The sequence below is a fragment of the Microplitis demolitor genome, chromosome 1, assembly GCF_026212275.2.
Source record: "Microplitis demolitor isolate Queensland-Clemson2020A chromosome 1, iyMicDemo2.1a, whole genome shotgun sequence".
Taxonomy (NCBI): domain Eukaryota; kingdom Metazoa; phylum Arthropoda; class Insecta; order Hymenoptera; family Braconidae; genus Microplitis; species Microplitis demolitor.
In genome coordinates, this window is record NC_068545.1 from 15,752,077 (window position 1) to 15,772,536 (window position 20,460).

Genomic DNA, 20,460 nt, shown 5'->3' on the forward strand with positions numbered 1-20,460 from the left:
TCCGATTTGGAGGGAGATGGGATTGAATAAACGAATTTGAAGTAAAGTTGTATTGTAACACATGTGTAGAGATGTGAATAGATATTTAAACTTAACCTAGAAGTGCAGAATCTGAATAAATAAATTACAGTGCTTCATTAATCAATAAAATATACGCTTCTATAATCAAGTTGATTCCTATTTTATGGCAGATACTGGCTCATAGCACTGAAAGCTGTCAGTCCAGAAAAGAGGAAAACAATCACTATTCCTGCTCCCTTACTATTTGTAACAGAGCACGCTCTCAGTAGTCTGACTGTAATCTAAAGAAAATGCTTTTAGTAGCTGTACTACAACATTCAGTAGTTATTAATTTTTTGATGTTTTATACACGATCTGTTTAGTATAGTGGAGAAAAATTACAACAATATTGTTTTTATATCAATTAATTATGGCAAATCTTTCTGATATCACCTGTGAGTTTTCAGATGATAATCCTTCAGACATATTAGCTGATCATCAGTCTAAATTCGTAGTAGTTGGTCGAAAACCTCGAATTCATACTTTAAGAAAAAAAAGGCATTTAATACAAAAATTAATCACAAGAGAGGTAAAAATTTATTGTTTCCAATAACTTAGTAAATATTTGTCAAACACTATTATGAAACGACTTTAGTTTTGTATTGATTAAGAAAAAAATTTAAATCAAAATCAATTCGGTTTGAGTCAAAATTGGTTAAAAACCATAGTTTCATAAACTTACGTGATTCTCAGAGGAATAAATTGCACATCATTTTTAATTATCTCTGTTCTTAACTGCTCTTATAAAAGAAACGATTTGAAATGATTAGAAAAACAAAATTTTAAATACTTTTTAATGCTTTTCAATCCTTTGAATACTTTCAAAGCATCCTTTTTGTGGGCATTTAACATTGCAAATCGTTTCGAATCGTTTTTTAATCAAGGTGTTTAATACTTGCTTAAATGTTTGTTAAAAACCCGCGAGCGCTGAAAAAAAAAAGTTAAAATTCAAAGAATTTTTGCACTACGAATTCAAGTTAATCAATTCGTGTGTGATGAAACACATGATATTAATTATTTTATTCTAAACGGATAGTCTTCTGAGTTTGATATTAATGCGAGAAGTAATGCAAATTAATTTTTAAAATCTTGTTGTATTTCGACAACATTTGAGCTGTCAATAATCTACATTCAACAAAAAATTTAAATTTCATTCATGAAATTAATCTGTAACTATTGATAGTAAAAAAAAATTACTATTTTTCATAACTCACTTGTGTCTAAATATTTTTTTTTTTTCAACTGTTTGGTTTTCTTCCAGCCCATATTTTATTTTTTACTATTTTAAATTTTCTATTTATTAACATCTTCGCATATAATGACTAGATTTTTAATGATTATTTTTTTTTTTTTTTTTTTTTTAATATCAATTGTTTTGATGATTTACGTGTTGCTATAGTCCACCAATATTTGAAAAGTTAGTTTAAAATACGTTTCGTTCAAACATGTGGTTTAGAGAATTTTGTCTGCTTAAAAGAACATAAACAATTATTATCATGCATGTTATTATATACAAATCAATAGATTCATAGAAATGTATGCCACAAAAATTTCACGCTTTTTAGCAGATTGGTTTCAGTGCTCGGGAGCTCTTAAGTTTGTAAGATTTGTAAATCAAATATCCTCGATATCATATAATTGAAATTTTATTTCAAATTTTTAATTAAGGTCAATATTTTTAATAACAATTATGTTTCATATATATCTGAGTAGCATTTAGTTAATCAATTATGAATAAGCGATGCTTTTCGTAGATTAGAGGCTGCTTATCACAGTATAAAAATGATATACAAGACAGAATATTCGAAACAATACCATCGTGGGGTTATTTATCACTTCTTCAAGTCATTCCAATGTCTGCCATTCAAGCTGGGTATGAACAAAATCTTTTAAAAGTAAATACCTGAAAATTAGTGTAATTTTTAGTAACATTCTAAATGTGTTGTTGCAATTTCTGTTTATTCAAGACATATCGTTATGGGCCTAACACAATGTGGTCAATTTATTCTCACATATACATATAATCTTGATCTAAGAGGAATAGGTTCTCTTTACAAATATCGTTTGCATTGGTGGATATTTTCACCAAAAAAATTAGCACATAAAGTTGCTGAAGTTGTTCTTTTTGGTAACTATACTATTAACAAAGAATTGGAAATCGTCATAGCTCAGTGGCCAATGGAAAAGAATAAAATTGTGATCCATGGTTTATAGTAAGTATATGTGTAAATGTATATTAATATATATTCCGTATATTATGTATTACTGTTTCAAAAAAAAGTGACTAATTTTTTTTCTCTTCATTATTTCGAAATTATTATTGGAAATGACAAAAAAACAATATTATGAGTTTGAGCTCTTAATATTGAAATTAACAACTGCTGCATCGCAATTTTCTATTCCCCGTTTAAATAACATGGGAAAATTTTTTTTTAAACTTTGAATTGTTATTGTTTACGGTGGGAATATTACTTTAAAATGTTTAGTAGATATTCTTTAGGGAAATTCGATGCTCTACAAAAAATGTCTCTAACAATTTTTCGATATTTTTATTTCTTCAATAGTTATTTAAAGTTAAAGTTGGATTGATGATAAATTTTTACATTTTTCTAATTTTTTGATGCAACCATCAACTTTATAGGAAAATTTTATAGGACATTTTTTGTAGACCATTTCATTATCTATAACTTATCTCTGAAAATTTTCGATATTTCTTACAAGTCGTACGTTATTTGCATTTAACTGAAAATTTCCTCACATAATCATAATTGTATTCTTTAAAAATAATTATATTGCTTGAATTATTAAAATTTGAGTCTAAAAACTATTTTTATAAGTAAATTAATTACGGCATAGTATTCCCTTTTTGCGAACAAAGAGTGCCGGTTTATATTATTTGATCTTTTGATATTGCAAGTTACAAGTGAATATAGAAAAAAATTTCCCAATTGTAATAAAACTCTTTTATTTTAACAATTGACATTAATTAAATTATAATATAAAAGTCATTTTTAGATTTGCATTCCTTACTCATCAAATGCAAAAAAAAGACAAAACAAAAAATAAAATTTTCAATAAATGTCGAAAAAAAAAAAAATCTCAAACCTAAAAGAACAAGTTGCCATTTTTTTTTTTTCGATTTTTCACTTTTTTATTAATGATGTAAGCATTAAAAAATAAAAATCGTAAATAAAGCAACCAAAAAAATTTATTTTTTTGATGATTTTGTTTTTTTATTGCTAAAAGTTACATAACAATAATTTAAAAAAAAATTTTACTTTTATTGTTTAAATAATTGTTATAAACAAATGCCTTTTAATAAGATTCAATAAAATTTTTTTTTGCGAAATAAACGCTTAATCAAAATAATGATTTTTAAGAATAAAATCGTTTTTTAAAAATTTTTTTTTATTGCTAAAAAGCGTATTTGCTAATTAACAATTTCTTTGTATGTATCAATAAGTATTCATAAAAATTACTTTTATTCATAATTCATTAAGCAATTGAGGTAGAGCTCCGGTTCAAAGCTCAATTTGTTTAATGATTAATGGAAAATAAAAAAGACTTGGTGTTGTAGGCGTATCTTCAATAAGTTATTTTAATAGCAATGAAGAAGAACAGAAAGGTAGCGACAAGTCCAAGTGTACAATAATTTAAAAAGTTATATAAAAAATAAAAAAAAATTTTTCTACAAAAAAAACGCATGATTGTTTTTAGTATTAAAAAAACAATATTGCGTAAGAATTTATTTGTTCATTACAAATTGTTTGTTTAATGAACAAATAATAAATAAATGAAAAAAAAATTTTTCTGATATAAGAGAACATGATAAATTATGATTTAAAAAAAATAATGGTTCCTTAATATTAATATTGAGTAACAAAACAAAATTGTTAATTAGCAAATGCGCTGTTTAGCAATACAAAAATTTTTTTAAGAAACGATTTTTTTCTCAAAAATCGGTATTTTCATCAAGTGTTTTTTTTCCAAAAAAAATTTTATTAAATCTTATTAACAATACATTTGTTTATGACAATTATTTAAACAATGCAAGTAAAATTTTTTTTTTGTTCTGACTTTTGTAACTAATGAACTATAAATTGCTATGCAATTTTCATCGAATATTTTTGTAGAGAATTGAACGCTCTACAAAAAGTTCTGACATAATTTTTTGATTAATCAACTCATTCAAAAGTTATTCAAGGTCAAAGTTAAATTCATTATTAATTTAGCCGTTTTTTTTATAATTCTCCTAATTTTATTAGTTTCAAGGTCTTAAAATGAATTGAAAGTTTATTTCTAAGGTTTTAGAGTTCAAAAAAATAAAACTATTATCCTTTGTCATTAAAGATTTCTGTAATTTTATTGAAAATTCATTTTTAAATAGATTGCACATAAAAATAAGTTAAATTTTATTCATGGCCTGAAGAGTTATTCGTGTTTCTGCGTTTTCATAATTCAGACCAACAGACAAGTGATTTTATTTAACATATATGTATTTATGACTAACAAATATTATGAATTAATTGCTTAAAATTTATAACAAATTAAAAATGTATTACTTCTTATAAATTTGAATTTTTTTTGTCTAAAAATGATTTTTACAGATTTACATGAAATTGAACTTGCTGAAGAGTTGTCTTATTGTGATTTGGATATCTCTGCCGATGTTCGCGAACTACTTGCAATAAATATTGCAGTTGTTGCTCATCTTTTGTGAGGTAATTGTTGTTTTCCTCAATTAAAGCAACACATCGTTCAGCTACATCATTAGTGACTTTTAACGTATTGAAATATTCTGAAAATTCCTTATATGAATCATTACTGCATCATGTTGAAACATCATCCTCCAAAAAATCGCATGGCAAATCGAATTTTTCAAATAGTTCTAGCGAATTTTTGGAGACAAAGTCACTCAAATCTTTTTGCAATAAAGATTCAAGATTTTGCTCCATAATCCCATACCTTTGACGCATTGGTGTAGAACTTTCCCGATTTTGAATTGCCGCAAAAAATTTTTTCTTTACATCAACAGATACATTATCGTCAAATAATGAGATTGTGGTCAATTCTTCATTTAAATTCTACAAGTGTTTAATCATTTTCTGACAAGCTCGTTGTAACACTGGTGGATCAATGTTTTTAGAATGAATCAAATTCTTCATAAATTCTAAGTCATTGTTTTGCAATTTTTTGCATGGTGCATTGCACGAGGTCGTTTAAAAGAAAATGATTTTTCATAAGAACTATCGAGGAACACTAAACATAAGAGTAAAAGTTCTTGATAATCATCTCGAGGCTGTGACATCTAAAAAAAAAAAAAAAAAAAAAAACAATTAATCAATTGCAATTTAAAGATTTAAAAGTCTCAATAAGAGTAATAAACTATTTGTAGCCGTAGGCAGTTGTTAATAAAAGTAACAATTTCAGCTTTTTTTTCTATTGAAATATTTGCTACAGTTTCATCCTCAATTCCGCTTTTATAATTGGATTGATCAACTTTGTCCCAGTAATTTTTAAATCTAACAAATATTGGAACGTTAGAACCCGATGTCGTCTTCCAAAACTTCAAAAACTCTTAAAATAATCTCTACTATGTGATGGCGACATGGGAGCCATACTAATTTTCTGCTAAGTTCTTTTTCGATTAAAACACAAGTTCCTTTGTAAATACCTAAATCACAAAAAGATATAAAGATAAACCAATTATACAAACTTTATAAAAATTCAATGAATCATACCAGTATTTACAGGTGGCGTATCAAAACACATTGCTTTCACACATGAAGCAACTTTCCACTGATTCAAAGTGTTAATAACAGCACAAGCTTGTTTAAGAGCACTTCCGTCGTCAGCTTTTGGAACGTCCACAGTTTTCGTACTTGCGATATCACTGAGAATTTTCCCGTTCCAATGCACTACATAACGGTCGTCTGTGTGAAATTCAGATTTCAAATCCTTAGCGATATCTAACCTAAATTTAATTCGCGTTCAGTAAATTGTACTGTAACTCAGATTAAGAGTTGATAGATTGATTCCTACACTTTTGTACGCAGCAGCTAAAATAAAAATGGCATTCCTGTGAGCCACTTGTGATCGATCGTGCAGCACAGAGTTCAGGTGTCATTACATTAAATTTTGGAGTTTGTTTCGGTTGGCTAAGTTGGCTTTCAAAATCAGATACATCAGTAGATATATGACTTAATGTTGTTGCTGATAGGTTAGATTGAAATAATGAAGATTTTTGAGTTGCTACACGGAGAAGAAAAAAAAGTAACCTTGCTGCGCCGAACACTAATGCGGTCAGTATAGTATACAAAATAGCAAAATTTCTTTCAAAACCGTAAGAATTACTCTAACGGCAGCAATAATTACTGTCTCCGACTGCAGTCAGCAGTATTGTGCACATTACGGGGATAGCAGTAGTAGTTACTCTACAAACATCAATTGTTTACCTCTCGGAGAGTAACTATCACTCTTTATACTCGTCTCTTTGCGGTACAACAGAGTTATGAGTAGTTGATACTTCACTTTTGTGACTAATGCCGGGCGCAATAACCAGTCATATCACAAACCAGAATCACAATCGCCAGACAAACCAGAATCAATTTAAAAAGTTATTGAAAGTGTGAGGTTATGTTGCACTTATTTTTTGACACTTATTTATTTTAATTGTTCAATTATAAAAATAAGAAACACACTTATAAGTATTTGATATATTTCTTATTTTTGCAACATAACCTCACACTTTCAATAACTTTTTAAATTAATTTCATATTATTTTCTGGTAAAGCATGCGCCATGCTACTGTGAAGCCTGCGCAGTGCGATTGTGATTCTGGTTTGTGATATGACTGGTTATTGCGCCCGGCATTAGTCACAAAAGTGAAGTATCAACTACTCATAACTCTGTTGTACCGCAAAGAGACGAGTATAAAGAGTGATAGTTACTCTCCGAGAGGTAAACAATTGATGTTTGTAGAGTAACTACTACTGCTATCCCCGTAATGTGCACAATACTGCTGACTGTAGTCGGAGACAGTAACCATTGCTGCCGTTAGAGTAATTCTTACGGTTTTGAAAGAAATTTTGCTATTTTATATACTATACTGACTGCATTAGTGTTTGGCGCAGCAAGGTTACTGTTTTTTTTTCCGTGTAGAGCCACATTAGCATCAGGTTCGTTTGTATCTAAAAATTATTATTGAAAGTATATTGCAACAGTAATACATGAATAATTGAAATAGCAGTTGATCTAGAACTTAACAACAGACTCTACGTCCATAGCATCTTCAATATTTTCCGCTGATCTCAATCGAACAACATTATCAAACAAATCGAATCTACTTTTTGATCGCTGACCTGATAAGAGCAACTTTTTATCATCAGTGAGGTATTTTTCGACATTTACTTTGGCAATGTTGAATAAATTTGTTAATTTTTGATGAAAAATTGCGTCATTTTTTTCTGTATTGCAGACCGTTTTCGTTGAAAAGACTTGTAATTTTTTGTCTTCTTCTAATATTTTTTAAAATTTTTTTAACGCATATTTTTTTCCCATACGTTGGGATGCCAGCCTCTGACCACTTTTTTTCGAGTTTATTAATTACTACATGCGAACACCCGCTTCGCTGGGTTTTTTTTTGGTAATGTACTTATTAATGTATGTAATTTTCTGGACTGTTCTAAAAATTTCGAAAACGATTTGATAAGTTCTAAAATATTTGAATGTCGAATATCACTTAAAATTAATTTTTTTTTTTTAATCTTATCTCTAGAATATTTTTATATTATAGAATGGTGTCGCTTTAACTCCATCATATAAGTTCGCTACTGCTGTATAAATACACAAAATTTAATAACTTTATTATAGTAACAAATGTAATTTAAGACTTTATTGAAATTGCAATTTTAAATTTCGCGCCCCAAATAATCGTTCTTTTAAGTCCATATTGTGTACAATGAATGAAATTCAACTATTCGACAACAGATGGCGCCACTACACTTACTTTCCAAGTTGAAGGGTTGGAAAAGCCCTTATATCTTTAAAGACACACTCTTTAGGTTATAACGGGAACTTTCTTGTTCGAGGGGGAATAAAGGGCTATCATACTATATAAGTCCCTTTATCGTGCTGGGACTCCTTTTTGAGTTTTATCGGCAGGCACATTTTATCAACTTAGTTTTATTATATATAATGATTTTTTGAAGACTTCCTCTATAATTTACTTTGAGAATATTTTTATGATAAAAAAATACCGCAATAACCTCTTTTGTTGAGGGAAGTTTACGTTCAACGAAATCCTCCATTGGATCACCAATAATATTGATCAATTTATTTATTTTCAATGCTATCATATAATTTACAAAGAAAATTTAAACTTGAAAATTATGAATATTCACTAATTGCTCACAAGTTTCCACAACTTATGTAAACAAGACGTTTATTAAAGCGCCGTCTGATTATCGATTTTGAAATGACAATTTTAAAGTAACTGATTACCAATATCTATAGAGCTAACTGTCATTAATAAATTGTTTTAAGTACTTCATCCATCATTATCATATACCGAAAAATATTGGTTAACTATCTTCAGAAGTCTAATTAGTATTTTATAAAATATTTGGGGAACATTTTTTCTAAAAACAATATTTTTGCCAAATCATTCAGAAAAACGGCTAAATTGATAATGAATTTAACTTTGACCTTGAATAACTTTTGAATGAGTTGATTAATCAAAAAATGATATCAGAACTTTTTTGTAGAGCGTTCAATTCTCTATAAAAATTTTCGATGGAAATTGCAGAGCAATTTATGGTTCATTAGGTACAAAAATCAAAACAAAAAAAAACTCTTTTCCTGTGTTATTCTTATGAGAAATCGAAAAGTGCGAGGTGGACAACCTTAATATTAACAATAAGGGCTCATATTTTCCGAGGCCTATTGTGGCATCTAAACGAAACTTTTGAGCCTGGTTCCGAGAAAAAAAAAATTTTTTTGAAGTAAAACTTCTTTAGGCGCGACTAGGAGGTAACTAGATGACAATACAACGGAAGTCGGTTACGGCAATATGACGTCCCGTTTCTGTACCATCCAGTTTTTAAATATTTTTGATTTTGTCAATAAATAGTTCATAAATAAATCAATCAAATGCTTTTGAAAAAAAAAATAATTAATAAAAAATATTCAATTTAATAATAGTAAACAAATAATAATAAAAAAACGACAGTGCGTGTAACATTCACACGCGATTGAAGTAAAACTTTTTTGATATTGGACGAGATGGCGATTAAGTTAAAAATAAATACATCATATGAGACTTTAAAAAACCATTTATTGACGATGTAACTCTAATAGTAATATATACATTTATATTAATGTTGACCACTACACATTTTAAAACAATATTTTGATTACTACACGGAAAGTAATTTCCTTTAAAAATTACCGTTAAATTCACTGTAATCGTGGGACGAATAACACGACCTAATAATTTGTCGGTGTTAAGTCCGACTTTGGAAAAAAAAAAAAAATCTGGGCGTCGGTTGATCCTGCGGGCTAGCCCCAAAACTTCCCGCTGTTTTCGATCTCAAAGAGCTTGAAAACATTAGTGTAGATATATTTTCGAGCTCGTCGAGCTCGAAAATGCTATCACATGCAATTGTTTTTTTAAGATCTTTTCAAGCTCTAACAAGTTACCTGTTATGCTGAAGTTTGAAAATTTAAGAATCGAGAATCATCAATGAAGCGGTTTTTAAAATTTAGTTCCTGATTATGTTTAGTAAAATGAGTGTATTGAGGCAGAAATCAATGTCAGGGATCAAAATCGAGATTTAAATAAGTTCTGACTCATGTAAGAAACAATAAAATATGAAATATCCGATAAAAATATTAAAAACTACGTTTTATCGATTTTTTTGTTGATAATATGATTTAAACTGAAAACCAAGTTCGATGACATTATATGATTAAAAGAAACCATAAAAAAGATGAGTTGGTATGATATCAGGCACATTTTAGTACGTTATATTATGATTTATCCGGAAAAAATAACATAAAATGTTCTTTTTTTAACCTTCGCCGATATCTTTTGAATTAATCAATCGATTTTGATAGTTGACGTGGCAATCGGCGCGTTTTATTGAATTCTAGAGCTGATTAAAATTTGAAATCGATCGCGTCAGTCGTTTCGAAAATATTTAGAAAAAACCGTTTTTCACCATTTCTTTCTCCCGCGATAACTCTCGAACGAATTATCCGATTTTGATGTTTGAGGTGGCAATCGACGCGTTTTATTGAGTACTAGAGCTGATTAGATTTTGAAGTCGATCGTATAAGTCGTTTTTGAGAAATCAATAAAAAACTAACAAAAAAATTTTTTTTTTTTCGTAATTCGCAAATATTTTCGAGTCTATTTGATCAAATAATCTGAAATTTTTAGGAAAGTTGATGGCCAACAAGCTCTTTCGATTGCCACCTCAGCCATCCAAATCGATTCATTAGTTCAAAAGTTACAAAGAGTTTACACACACACACACACACACACACACACACACACACACACACACACACACACACACACACACACACACACACACACACACACACACACACACACACACACACACACACACACACACACACACACACTCGGACATCATTCTGAAAATAGTCAGAATATCTTCCTAGGACCTCAAAACGTCGACATCGATTTTCGAAAATCGGGGTGAAAACAATGACTTCCTGAAATTTTTGAAAATCGTCGATTTTCTTAGCGGGAAGTTAAAAATAATAATTTAAAAATTTTATGCATATATATAAATATATACATATCAGCGCCAAGTTTCTTTGGTCTCTCATTCTCTAGATCTTCCTCATTTCCCCACGTAATTCTTTTAAGTTAGTATGATGCGTGATACACCCACAATTAGCGTTGATGTATATTGAATCGTGTCAACGGTACATCTCGTGCGATGCAATTCACCAAAAAGAACCCCTACCTAGGACCGGTCCCCATGGTTGCAGGGTCTTAAGAAAAGATTTAAGAATCACTCTACCGCGCACAGGCTTGCTTTCCGATCGGAACTGATTTCGAAGTTTTCAGTGAAGAGTCAATTCTTAGGTATAGTGGTATCCTTACTTATAATTGATTAAATATTCATAAGAAAAAAAAAAAATATTTTAATTATTAACGCAAAAGAAAATAAAAGTTATAGTTGCTCTGGTTAAATCGTAGTTTTGGGTGTAGTCGTTGAATATATAAAATCATTGTGTAGTTATACGCGTATTTGTGTAGTTGGGTTAATAAATAATAAATATAAAAAAAAAGTGTTGGTGTTTTTGATTATTTTCGTAAGTGTTTACCTTGTGTAATCCTATAAAAAAAAACGTCGAATAGTTTAAGTTCATATGTGTATCAGTTTATAAACAAAAGAAAGTAAAAATAAATAAAACCAAAAATTTTGAACAAGTGAGAATTTTCTCCGTTATCCATTTGGAAAATTCAATTTTTTTTTAACTTAAATAAATAAAAGAATAGAAGAAGTTTACTAAAGAGAAGAGAGAAGCAGAGATTCGCCAGGTCAAGTCTGCCCTGATCCAAGTGGACTTCCGGATTCAAGGTCGCAGGACTTCTGACTCGCCGGCGGCTTCAGGTAGTACAGAAGGAGGTAGGGAAAACGACACTAATTGATATCAGCGAAGTAATAAGTCTTGATTTTGATTTTCTGAGATATCTATTTCCTACTTAATGCATTATCACAGCCATCCTGGGGAAAGTTTTGCTAATTAATTAATTTAATAATCTATGTTTATCCATAAAATACCCCACAAACATATCTCAATTCAAAGAAAAGAGATAGTGAGAGAGTAAGACTTGCAATCGAAACAAGTCCTAAAACAAACAATTAAAACAATTGAGTATTCTTGCTCAATTGAAAAAATACATTAGTTAGTCCGGGCGTCTTCCAAACGCGTTACCGTAATAATTATTAAAAGTTTGAATAAAAGTAATTAAAAATTCCTGGACATGACATCGGTAAGTCAGATAATTTTTCACTTTTTTTCAACAAATTTTACCGTAGTCTACTGTAAGTTTTATTCGGTTTTCGGTAAGTTTTATGAAGTCTACCACTGAATAAATAAATTTTCCCCTAATTTTTATTTCAAAAATGGTAATCAATAAAAGCACTGCATTATGTCCCACGATTACAGTGAATTGAACGGTAATTTTTAAAGAAAATTTCTTTCCGTGTATCATACTTCAAATATGTTATGATTGGTTTATGATAACTGAAATGAGAAACATAAATTCTACTCTGTAAATTTGGAACTGGAGAATTATTCATCGTTAAATTTAGTTTATCACCTAAGAAATCAATCAATGGTCGAGATTCTTCTGAACGAAAATTAACATTGAAATCTCCAGCAAGAATTAATGGTATCTCATGGTAATTAGTATTTAAAAGACTTGAACCTTCATTAGTGAAGTGAAGTAATTGCTGATGAATAAATTTTATGATATTCGATACAGTTTTATTGGGAGAAATGTAAAGAACAACTATAATCAATGTTTGATCGTGTTTGTTTACACAGCGAACAACTGCAATATCAGAATCTCGACCATTGGTAGATTTCTTAGGTGATAAACTAAATTTAACGATGAATAATTCTCCAGTTCAATCAACAATGTTTCTTGACTTATGTGCCTGATATCATACCAACTCATCTTTTTTATGGTTTCTTTTGATGATATAATGTCATCGAACTTGGTTTTTAGTTTAAATCATATTATCAACAAAAAAAATCGATAAAACGTAGTTTTTAATATTTTTATCGGATATTTCATATTTTATGTTTCTTACATGAGTCAAAACTTATTTAAATCTTTATTTTGATCCCTGACATTGATTTCTGCCTCAATACACTTATTTTACTGAACATAATCAGGAACTAAATTTTAAAAACCGCTTCATTGATGATTTTCGATTCTTAAATTTTCAAACTTCAGCATAACAGGTAACTTGTTAGAGCTTGAAAAGATCGTAAAAAAACAATTGCATGTGATAGCATTTTCGAGCTCGAAGAGCTCGAAAATATATCTACACTAATGTTTTCGAGCTCTTTGAAGTCGAAAACAGCGGGAAGTTTTGGGGCTGGCCCGCAGGGTCAACCGACGCCCAGATTTTTTATTCTCATTTCGCGGGAATCGACATTAAATTAAAAAAATGACCGGTGGTCATTTTTTTTAGTTGGTCAATTGACGTCAAATGACGAGCAATTGACGAGCATTTGACGAGCACATGCTTAGCTTTACATCACTAATCCTGATTGACTCCAAGCGTGCCACCGGTGCAAACGTCTCATCGAAGTCAAAACGAGGCCACTGTGTGAAACCCCTCGCTACGATGCGAGCTTTGCTGCATTCTATAGTCCTATTAGCGTTAACTTTATTTTTTAGTATGGTTTTGGAGTCGATGACTCTCCCTCGCTCCGGTCGCTTTACCAATGACCAGGTCCTATGTTCTAGGTGCGCATGCACCTCATCAACTATTGCACGTCTCTATTGCGCTGCATCAGGTCCAGCAATTGCTTCCTGTAGTTGCGCATCTGCTGAAAATGCGAACTCTTCAGCGAGATTAGCTAATTCCTTACTTTCCACCAAGTCACAGTTATCGTTCGGTTCCATTTCTCGCTTTCTTATCGATTTGAATTAGGGAAGTTTCTAGTGTCCGTTTTGTTCCGCGGTTATTTTCATAATCGAGTTCCAAAATTTCGTCGTTGGCATCTTCAACGTAGTTGCTAGGCTCCTGAGTGTCACCTGGGGCCTGGTTTTCATCTCTAGCTGGTTATTCAGTGCGACTTAAAGCACAGCTTGAGGCCCTGCTGGACACGCTGATGAAACGATACTGCGTCTTGAGCCTTCCGCGCTGTCCGGTCTTCTGTATGCGTGGCCTTCCTCCCCCACGTTTCTGCGCTTGATCTTCGGAGCACTCATCTCAGTCTGCCACTGGTTCAAAATGTCTTGTTAGTTCGTTCTCAGCACTTGGGGTGTTGTATTCAATTCCTACTGGTCCATTTTGGGAATTATTGAGCACGTAGTCCTCGTTTATGGCTGCATCTCGTGTTACGATTATTTTTCCTGTGTTAAGTCGAACTCTGAATGCCTTCGCCGTAGTAGAATATCCCACAAGCCGTCCCTCAATTGACCTGTCCTGCAACTTGGCTCTTTTTGGCGATTTGTTCAGCACAAGTATTGTTGCGCCGAAAACTCTTATGTGTCTCAAGTCTGGCAATTTTTGATGCATCAACTCGTACGCAGTTTTAGTGTCGTGGCTTCGACTGGGACTGCGATTGCGCAGATAACACGCCGTTGCGACTACCTCGGTCCAGAGTGAAGTTGGTAAATCTGACTGTATAAGCAGACACCTTGCCATGTCAATTAGCGTTCTATTCATACGTTTAGCAACTCCATTCTGCCGAGGCGTATGCGGTATCGTCAAGCACCTCAGTATGCCTTCATCTTCTAGGTATTTATATCGAATGCGAAGTTGCAGTATTCGCGCCCGTTATCAGGCTGCAATCTTTATATTTTGAATCCTGTTTGTTTTTCAATTGCGTTTTTATACTGTGTTACGTTCCCGTAATATTTTATTGATTAAATTAAAATAATTATTTTTAATAAATTAATTTTATGCAATGCAACGGAATCGGTTACGATAAGAGAGTCGCCGTGGCTCGCGGGTTGTCAAAATAGATGACGATGCATGAAACCCGGGCTACGACGATTCTCTCACAGGGAGCCTGAGATGCAGCGTCAACATTTTGTCAACTCTGTTGGCTTTATTGTATTTTCATAATTACAAAATAGTCAGTCTTGGAAAAGAGCTCATAGAGCTCAAACCTCTGCTCTCCATATAATTAATAAACTCCCCAATTAATTTTAAATCGATTAACCCTTTGTTTTGGGGTGCCATTGGTATCCTAAGATTTCAACCGTACATTGAGGAATGCCGATACTAGCGCTCCTCACCTCCTGTCCAATTATTAGGAACGCTAACACCGGCGACCTAATAATTAATCCAATCCTGGGTGCTGCCATCGGCTGACCAGGATTAGCCAGATCCCGCATCCTCTCAAACAATACGGAGACCGGGTCGGGAAATACATTTTGAAATCGTGAAAAATAAATAAAATTAATAATTAATAAAATAATTGACAACCAGGGCCCAGCGGGGGTCTAATTTAATAATTAAAAATTATTTTTATTTTTAATTAATATTGGGTAATTTCCCAAAACGTAGCAACTGTATAAATGCTTCACGTACTAGGGCCTTACTCATCAAGAAAAATAGTTGACACCAGCTGCTATAATCGTCTACGAAAGTTACAAAATATCTTGACTTATCTTCCGACCTTACTTTACACGGAAAGAAAATTCTAGCAAAATTTACGATGTTAATATCGTAATCGTGGACTAGACTTTTATTAACTCCAATTTTAAAATATCTTATTTCAAAATTTACTATGTGGGTTATATTTTTTACTATTAAACATTGTAATTTTAACAAAAACTTTTAAGATTAAAAATTACTTCAAAAATTACAATGTTAACATCGTAAAAAAAAAAAGAAATAAAAATTACAATTCAAAAACTATATTTATTCCTATATTTATCTTTCTATGTACTGTTGAATAAAATAAATATTACAGTGCTGCCTCTCTTATAATACGATGCAAGCTATAAAAATTACGATGTTGTATCGTAATTGTTAAATATTAACTGCATCTTGCGCAAGAGACGTTCTCATAACTTATGACTGTTTATTCAAATCGTTTATATGGACGTTAAAAACTATCTAAAGTGTAGACTCTTCGGTGGCCGAGTGGTCCAAGGCGTCGGACACTTCGCATTCGAAAGGACTTGGGCTCGAATCCAAAGTCCGAACGATTCTTATTTTATTATTTTATTTCTAATTTTTCTTTAAATTTTACGATATTTACATCGTAATTTATATTAAAGAGCTTAAGACTTGGTATTATTTGTCTGAAGTATTATTTCTTGAATGAAATTTCCAACGCTACATCGTAAAAATTATAATTTTGAAAGTTTAGTCCACCATTACAATAATCAATAGGACAAATTACGATATTATTATAGTAAATTTAATTAGGGTTTTTTTCCGTGTAGAAGGTTCACAGACGTCAGAGTGAACTATCTTCAACAGTTTGTTGCTTCTTTCTTCGCGACGATTGAACTGTTTGGCTGTCAATTTCCCTTTGTGACATACGTCACATGACGACTCAGCGCTCGTTGTAATTGGTGTCATACCTAAAGCCAGACCTCTTGATAGACTTTTGATTGCATTCATATGCAGGTACTCTAGTCGCCGATGCCATAGGTCTATAACTCCATCGCGCTTCTCAACTGTGACGGCGGTATTTGCTTGCTCGTTAAGTTCCCGTAAATAGTATAAGTTGCCAATCCGGTCCGCGATCATCTTCATGTTCCCGTTTTCATCCTGTACTATGGCCTCATTTTTTCTAAAAATTACATCCCGACCATTGTTGGTAATTTTTGATACAGAGATTAAATTCGTACGAAAGTTTTTAACAAGTAAAGTATTGTTTAGATTTACCTGCACGACATCTTCACCAGTGGAGGCATTTATTTTTATGTTGCTTCTAGCACTTACTTTTTTTAATGTCATGTTCGCCATATTTAGGGTCGATGCCCTAACATTCCTGAATGTTTGTCATAGTACCTTCATTGGCGCACATGTGAGCTGAGCACTCGCTATCTAGACACCATTTGTCTTTAATGGATACGCTCCTAGCTTCTTCAATCTGCTCGATGAGGTAATTCTCTTCAGCCACACTAGCTCGACTTACATTTTTTTCGTGTGATGGACAGTTAGCAGCTAAGTAGTCGGTACACCCACCCACGAAACACTTACGTTTCTTTCTTATTATTATTATTATTATTTCTTTTTTTGTTTAATGCTCAGGGGGTTATTCCTGGTAGTGTCCGACTCTACCGAGGGCCTCACCTGAGCGCCAAATCATTACTACTGCGATGCTTCATCAACAAGATGATCAGCATGCGCAGCAGGCCAAGTTTTGTTGCCTTAGGAGACGGAGAGATCCGAGTATGACAGCCTTTTGCATCCGCGATGCCAAAAACTCAACTTGCGATAAACAAGTTGGGATTCTAGCCAACGCAGACACAAAAGTCTGTTTCATCCCTCCTAGGACGCCAACAATAAGTACGACAAGCTTGACACGATAGTCTAGGTAAAGTTTGCCAATTTCAAACAGGATATCCTGATATATTTCGTGTTTGTGCTCCTCTTTAACCGTGATGTTATATTCAGCCGGAGCTGAAAACTCAATAACATAAATTTACGAGCGGTTTTATCGAAGAGCACAATATCAGGTTTATTATGGTCGATTTTCCGCGTTGTTGCGAATGGCACGTTTCAATAAATACGGCAACCGTCATTCTCAACAACTTGCGGAATATCTCCTGGCAAATAAGGCAGCACTGGTGTTTTATCGATTCCGTGCGTATGTCTAAGATGGTAATAAAGTACATTATGACGCTGGACGTATGCATTTCTTGCCAACACAGGACATGCTGACCAAAGATGCATAAGCGTCTCTGGATGCTGTTTACAAACCCTACACAAAGTGTCGGGTAGCTGCACCTGGAGTACTTTAGCACGGTATTCGAGAGTGTTAATAACACCATCTTGGCAGGCAAAAATATATCCCTCAGTCTCGGACATCAGGCCAGCTGACTTAAGGAAGGAAAACGTCAGCTGCTCGGACAAGCCATGTTCAAGTACGTGTTTAAAGAATACGCTGTGCATGGGCTTGTCCATGTGTGTGCTGAGCAGTTTTTGTTGCTCAGCATTGCTGATGACCCTCTTAAACTCCTGCTTAGGGAGGTCAATAAGAGGGTTTACTCTTCCAAGACCGAGGGATTTTGCCGCGTAAATTGCTGCCTTATATAAAAACGCTCCCTTATGTCTATTCTCATGACTATGAACAATTCGCATAAGGAAGTCGTCTTCATTTGCAGTGAAATTAACAATCTCGTATGTTATACCGAAAACCAAACGATCGTGTAGACACTCCAAGCTATGTAAACCTCTCCCTCCGATGTTCCGGGAAAGGTATAATTTGGTGACTGAGGATTTAGGGTGCATGCTTCGATGCATATTCATGACTTTGCGTGTCTTGATATCGAGGTCTCTGAGTTCTTTTCGGGCCCATTTAAGGACACTGAAAGAGTACAGAAGTACCGGGACGGCAAGCATGTTTGTTGCAGAGACTTTGTTTTTCCCGGAAAGTTCTGATGACCAGATTTCCGGAGTCTCCGCACATACTCGCTGCAGAGAGTCGTTTTGATTTTCGAGACATTCTGCATAGGACTCCTGTCAATCCCTAGATATTTGTACGACTCTCCGGCGTCAAGATGGTCAATGACGCTCCCATCTACTAACTCGATTTCATACACCTTCAGATCATCCATGTAGAGTAAGTGGGTGGTCGAATACTTCCGATCAGTTGGTGGACCCACTGAGTATCCACGGGTGCGGCGTAGCGCAACAGATATTGGCAGTAGTGAGATGCAAAACAGCAGAGGGCTCAGAGAATCTCCCTGAAAGACTCCTCGTTTGTACTGAACAACTTCGGTTACACGTTTGTCGTTGCCACATTTAATGTGGAACCGTGTTCGCCAAAGTTGTATCGTACGCTGAATGCATCCCACTGTATCGCGATTGACCCGAAGGCATTTGAGTAGAAAGAAAATAAGCTCATGAGATGTTGAATCGAATGCCTTACGGTAGTCAATCCAGGCCATTGAGACGTTGCGCTGATAGCATATAGCGTCTTGAATAACACAACAATTCACTAACAGATTCTCTTTGCAACCTGACAGGCCTCTTCTACTGCCACGTTCGTATGTCTGTTGTCATACAGGGTCTATCTCCTGCAGAATGCGATTATTCAAGATTTTAGTGAAAATCTTATAAACCGCATTCAAGCAGGTGATAGACCTGTAGTTTTTTGGGTCAGACAAGTCACCTTTCTTCGGGATGAGCATGGTTCGCCCTTCTACAAGCCAGCATGGAATTGGTTCATTACCTCTGATAAAACGCTGTAAAAATCTGAGCCAGATGATTATGGGTAGAAGTTAGTTTCTTCCACCAAAACAAGTTAATGTCATCCGGACCCTGAGCAGCCCAGTTCTTATCATTATTCAGAGCTGAACGAACTTCTTCCACGCTGACTTCAGGGCTCTCTCCATCAGCATTGTCGTTGCGATGTTGTCGACAAAAGCCTCGAAGTCGTTGAGAGCTGGAGTGTCACGATTCACGTTCGGTTGATCACCATACAACTCGGACCAAAAAGCTTCTACTCCGTTATCGGTAAGCCGCTTCAGCTTTTTCTCTAGTGACTTTTTAGGTCACTAGAGCCCGCAACCTGTTAAGGGAACCTTCTTTGATGTTTAGAAGATTCTCCTTATTCAGTATGTGATGCTGATATCGTAGTCCAGCCGCAATGCGGCGGACTTTAGATGTAAACGCTTTACGTGTATTTACATACTCAATCACACACTGAATGTGGGAGACATGTTTCCGGAGATCATCAATCTTCAGTGAAAGCTGCCCAATGCGCCCTCTCATCTTAGCTTCAGGAGAAGAAGTATTTCTTCTTGCTGGAGGTAAGAGTGAGGAAGTAGCATCATAGACAGCTTGATTGATGGTGAGCAAAGAAGAGTCTTCCTGAATCCGAGCAAATAGTTCGTGGTTTTCCGTGTCAAGTAGGTATTTTTGGTAATGTATTTTCTTCGAGATACATACTTGCCGTGTGTTAAAATCATCGTCGGCGTCTTCGGAAAAACGGCGTCTCTCCTGATGTGGCTGTGCTGGAAACGACAGACGGTGAGTTAACCATCTGTTAGTTAACAGTGATCTCCGTGTTCGCCGGAGATGAGAGGCATAATCACGAAGATGTTGTTGTGAAAAGTAGCTGAGGTTAGGGTGCATATCGCCCCAAAGAGCATGCATCCTAGTCATATAGCCTCTTTGCTCCGGTTCACTGTTATTATAGCACATCAGGAGATCGGCTATAAATTTAAACTCGATCATGCGTAGTGCGGCACATGCGCATTGATTTTTTCCTGCCTTGTGTCGAGAAGACGACCGCCATTATCTTTCGCTATATAAATTTAAGCGATAATACGTTTTATAATTTAATCGTATCATTTTGTGCTTATCTTCAAGTAATAAATTGAAATGATAATTTAATTAAATCAAATGATCATCAAGCTCATCAAAAATATAATTATTTGTATAATTTTGAGCATTTTCAATGTACAATATGCGAAGC

General features: G+C 33.5%; 1 protein-coding gene across 2 annotated transcripts in view; it reads left to right on the forward strand.

The window, feature by feature from the left end:
* Positions 1–20,460, forward strand: part of LOC103576039 (uncharacterized) — a 74,392-nt gene continuing 53,932 nt past the window's right edge. Inside the window, exons 1-4 of one of the 2 annotated variants that reach the window (XM_014441143.2) lie at positions 527–589; positions 1,626–1,728; positions 1,815–1,933; positions 2,028–2,273. In XM_014441143.2, the coding sequence (XP_014296629.1) occupies positions 1,914–1,933; positions 2,028–2,273 (266 nt within the window). In that variant the 5' untranslated portion in view covers positions 527–589; positions 1,626–1,728; positions 1,815–1,913. Of the gene's footprint in view, positions 590–1,625; positions 1,729–1,814; positions 1,934–2,027; positions 2,274–20,460 lie in introns of both variants that reach the window. The other variant, XM_014441142.2, reaches the window with a different exon arrangement.